Source organism: Oreochromis aureus, linkage group 9, assembly GCF_013358895.1.
Source record: "Oreochromis aureus strain Israel breed Guangdong linkage group 9, ZZ_aureus, whole genome shotgun sequence".
Classification (NCBI taxonomy): domain Eukaryota; kingdom Metazoa; phylum Chordata; class Actinopteri; order Cichliformes; family Cichlidae; genus Oreochromis; species Oreochromis aureus.
The window spans coordinates 12,585,204-12,589,890 of record NC_052950.1 but is presented as its reverse complement, the minus strand read 5'-3'; the positions used below and the strand labels follow the sequence as shown (position 1 = coordinate 12,589,890).

Here is a 4,687-nt window from a genome sequence, read left to right as displayed (position 1 = left end):
ACTCACAAAAACTAACTCTGTAGTATTGTTTTTATATTTCATATGTCAGATGTTGTTAATAATGGTTCCTTATGAAAGAATGACAGCTCGTATTGCACAGAATTTGTTTAAAGAATAATGAATAATCTCTTCAAAATCCATAATTCAAGTGATTAAATATCTGATGTGTGTTTGTAATTCAGGGTTTCAACAGGTTCCTGTGTGTGAACATGGTGACAGTCGACATGTTGCTGATTGTCCTCTTTGTTCCAGGTGAGCTGTTTGTTCAGTCATTCACAGACATGGAGTCATTTTACAATCTGAACTTTAACAAACAAAATCTGAAAGGTCAGTGAAGATAGAGTCAACAGTTTACTAATCATGACACTGTATTTACAGCTGCTTTGGCTGGTTGTTCTGATGAAGCAGCACTCTTCATAACTGCACCAAAGAAGCTGGAAGCACTGAGTGGATCTTGTTTGCAAATCCCATGTAGCTTCAGACCCAAAGAAGAACAGAAATTTAACAGAACAAGAAAAACCTTTGGAGTGTGGATTAAAAATGATTCTAGATTTGGCATTTATCCAAACAATGTGATCTTCAACAGTAGTGGAGCAGTTAGCATCTATCCAATGAGTATTACTGGGAACCTGAGTCAGAGAGACTGCACCACTCTGTTTACTAATTTAACCACAAACTACACAGACACATACTTCTTCAGAGTAGAGAGAGAAACATTCAAGGCAACAGCTCGTTGTGATCCTCTTCAAATAACAGTCAGAGGTGAGTTATTTTTAATATGTTTATAACAAAATGACAATAATTCACATTAAGACAGTTGTTCTCTTTCTTCTTTGTTTAAAACATAAACTAAAAGTAAAGTTTAAGCTAAAAGTAACACTACAGTCACAGTGATTGTCCTGACTTACAGTTTATTATTATTGTTTCAAAACTTTTTAAAAACAGTTCCAGTGTGTGCAGGTCTGCACTACACACAGTCCAGTTTAGAAATTGGGCCAAACAGGTTTGGTCAGTTAAAGAAAGTTTTAATCTCTGTCTCACTTCACCCAGATGAAGCTGGAATGTACTTTTAACTTCCATTTCTGCATCCAGCTCTACTGATGGCTTTCAGAAGTGTTCCTGAGCTCATCCAGTGATTCTTTTCACAGAACTGTCAGTGTTCAGTGCAGCTTGACCTGAGGGCATGAGGATCACAGTCATTCAACAATGATTTTAGGATTTTTACAGTGTGTTTAGAGATTCCCCAACTGCCAATTTGTTTTAAACTGTCCATTCCCTTCACATATTTACTGCTGACAGGCTTCACTCCTTTTAGGTCCATGTATGTTAATAACTAAACTTGTTATTTGTATGAAATGATGACAAAATAAATATCATAACGAGGTGAAAACTTATCTGAAATCAAATTCAATCCAATAAAGTAAAATAGAAATCATAAAAAATATCATGTAAGATATTTCAAAATCAAAACAAAAACACTGTAACACCAAACATGTGACAACAGAGTGGACATAATAACAGTGCAAAGACAAGTATGCATTGCTATGCAGTATGCTGGATTGGTGTGTGTTAAGTGCAGAGTTTAAATAAACTGTTAACAGAACAAATGATTTTACATTAGACAAACATAGTGTATTATACACTGTATTTATTTGTATGTATTTGCAACATCTTTAAAACCACAGATTCTCCTTGGAGGCCCAATATTACAATCCCAGGTGATCTGAAGGAGAAGGAGTCTGTCACTATAACCTGCTCAGCTCTCACTCCCTGTCCACACTCCCCTCCTCAACTCACCTGGAATCTCACACAAGACTCTCACAACAGAACAGAGGAAAACACAGATGGAAGCTTTACAACTAAAATCCAGCAGACCATCACTCTGTCAGACACACATGATGGAAAGAAGATCAGCTGCTCTGCCAGATATCCTGTGAACCAAGGAAAAGACACCAAGACAGCAGAGACAGAAGAGACTCTCAGTGTTTCATGTAAGACAATCAGAGTTTGTTGTTGAACTGAAACCTATAGGACAACATGATTTATGGGATATGTCTTTCTTTTTCTCTCTCCAGATGCTCCTAAAGACACCTCAGCATCCATCAGTCCATCAGGTTTGGTGTCAGCAGGCAGCTGGGTGAAGCTGACCTGCTCCAGCAGAGCCAAACCTCCAGTCAGCAGCTTCACCTGGTTCAAGAAGAGCAGAGATGGAGCTGTGAAAGTATCTGAAGGAGAGATTTACAGCTTCAATGTAACAGATGGAGGAGTTTATTACTGTGTGGCCACTAATGATCTGGGTAATCAGACATCAGCAGAGATGAATCTAACAGGTAAACGCAGACAGAATCAATTATTTAATAATGTTTAATAATAAATGTATGCAGAATTATGATTAACAAGTTTTGATTTAACAAAAAAAGTTTGGTGAAAATAAAGATATTCACAGAAATAAGAGCATTGCAAACAGGGTGTAAGAGCTTAATGGAATCCTCATAAAATTCAAGTGCAAACAGAGAAAGTAGAAATAAAATCCTTATAATACATTAATTCAATTCAATTCAATTTTATTTATATAGCACCAAATCACAACAACAGTCGCCTCAAGGCGCTTTATATTGTACAGTAGATCGTACAATAATAGATACAGAGAAAAACCCAACAATCATATGACCCCCTATGAACAAGCACTTTGGCAACAGTGGAAAGGAAAAACTCCCTTTTAACAGGAAGAAACCTCCGGCAGAACCAGGCTCAGGGAGGGGCGGGGCCATCTGCTGCGACCAGTTTGGGTGAGAGAAGAAAGACAGAATAAAAGACATGCTGTGGAAGAGAGACAGAGATTATTAACAAGTACGATTCAATGGAGAGAGGTCTATTAACACATAGTGAGTGAGAAAGGTGACTGGAAAGGAAAAACTCAATGCATCATGGGAATTTCCCGGCAGCCTACGTCTATTGCAGCATAACTAAGGGAGGATTCAGGGTCACCTGGTCCAGCCCTAACTATATGCTTTAGCAAAAAGGAAAGTTTTAAGCCTAATCTTAAAAGTAGAGATAGTGTCTGTCTCCCGAATCCAAACTGGAAGCTGGTTCCACAGAAGAGGGGCCTGAAAACTGAAGGCTCTCCCTCACATTCTACTTTCATGGGATGGAGGTTTTAACAAATAATCAGCAAATAATTATTGCTGATTATTTGTTGAAGTCTGGTCTTCTGCATTTTTATTTTATTGAAATCAGAAATTGATCTGACAGCGAAACCAAGGCCACTGTGTGGTGGATTTTTGTATGATATGTATAACTATGTAACTATATACTCTATATATCTATGTGCACTGAACATATATATTTTAACTTTCATGTAGAGTCTTAAGCACAAGACATTTTTGCTTCACCGTGGTTTATTAAGTTGGTACAGTAACAGGGCAGTTAATGTAGGGGGAGAGTTCTCCTGAATAATTTACTCTCCGGTAACTAACCTTCCCTAATACACACTCAACGTCTTTTTAACGCAGCACAACCAAAACAGTAACATTGTAACAGAGATCCTGAACACATCACGATAAAATACCATACAAAATAAACACACACACACACACACACACACACACACACATACGTGTTTTCGTGAAATATCAGGACCTATGACAAAAATGTGACAAATGGGAACGTGCCTTTCTGAAGGTCCTAGAGGCATGGGAATCACACAAAGTTTGACCCATGCTTCCAGGAACACGCCCATCTGTTGAGATTTTGGCTAGGGTGAAATTTTGGTCAAACCTGAATTTAATGCTACTTGTGAGGACACTGTCAGGTTTATGTGACTTATGAGTACCATAAGGTCACACACTGATATTTCATGTTTAGGTGAATTGTGAAGCCCATGGAAACACATAATTTTCAAGTATATATGACTTATAAGGACCAGGTAAGGGTAGGTTCTGTATTTTTAAGCTTGGCTCCTTTTGAGATTACAATATAATAGGCATGGATGCACAATAGTAATGCTCACCAGTCGGGTAACTTCTGACAGAAATATCAGACATTTATGTGTTAATAAAACAGTAAATATGAGCTGTGTAGAGACTTAAAAAAAGACATAGGTCAAATGTGGTCAGTCTACTTTTTAAGTCTTAATATTGTAATGCATTAATTCATTTTGTAGTGAATGTTCATGTCAATAAAACGTGGAACATTATCTGCCTTTCTTATCATTTAATTGAAAAAGCACCCAGCATAAACCACAGATTTATGAGTAAGAACAATGCAATACAGAAAACTACAATATTGACATAACTGTGGAAGCAACAAAGTATCTCTCTTGGTTGTTTCTTTTTTTTCCTTGCATCTTTCTTTTAATGCAATGATCCTGTTGTGGATGTAGTACTTTATGGCAACCCAGTCTCTGCCTTTACGAGCTGCCGGCTCTGCTTGGAAGCAGCAGTCACATTCCTTTTACCTGGTACTTTGCAGCAACCTTTACTTCATCATTTGTCCACTTGCTTCTCACCTTCCCAGCTGTCATAAATGGAAACAAAAGAAAATATCTTAATGTGAATGCAAGAAAAGATAGAAAATATTCTAGTTTATAGTTTATAATGTGAATACAAAATGTTCTTAAACCTTGCTTTCTACTGGAGCACTTTAAAGGAGCAATGTAACACAAACTAGAGTTGTTGGTTCTACCAAT

General features: G+C 37.3%; 1 protein-coding gene across 1 annotated transcript; it reads left to right on the top strand.

Moving 5' to 3' along the window:
* Nucleotides 1-200: 200 nt before the first annotated feature.
* On the top strand, nt 201-2,653 carry LOC120441723 (myelin-associated glycoprotein-like). The gene is made up of 4 exons (XM_039617069.1): nt 201-252; nt 379-762; nt 1,686-1,991; nt 2,076-2,653. Exons 1-4 carry the CDS (start codon nt 210-212, stop codon nt 2,366-2,368), a joined length of 1,026 nt encoding a protein of 341 aa, XP_039473003.1. The 5' UTR covers nt 201-209; the 3' UTR covers nt 2,369-2,653.
* The last annotated feature ends 2,034 nt before the right edge of the window (nt 2,654-4,687 follow it).

What these genes read in the sequence shown, in the direction of transcription:
- LOC120441723 (XM_039617069.1), top strand. Translation starts at nt 210, where the DNA reads ATGGTGACAGTCGACATGTTGCTGATTGTCCTCTTTGTTCCAG. An exon ending in GATTGTCCTCTTTGTTCCAG is followed by an intron (nt 253 to 378) that starts GTGAGCTGTTTG and finishes CTGTATTTACAG; the next exon opens with CTGCTTTGGCTGGTTGTTCT. An exon ending in AGAGACTCTCAGTGTTTCAT is followed by an intron (nt 1,992 to 2,075) that starts GTAAGACAATCA and finishes TTCTCTCTCCAG; the next exon opens with ATGCTCCTAAAGACACCTCA.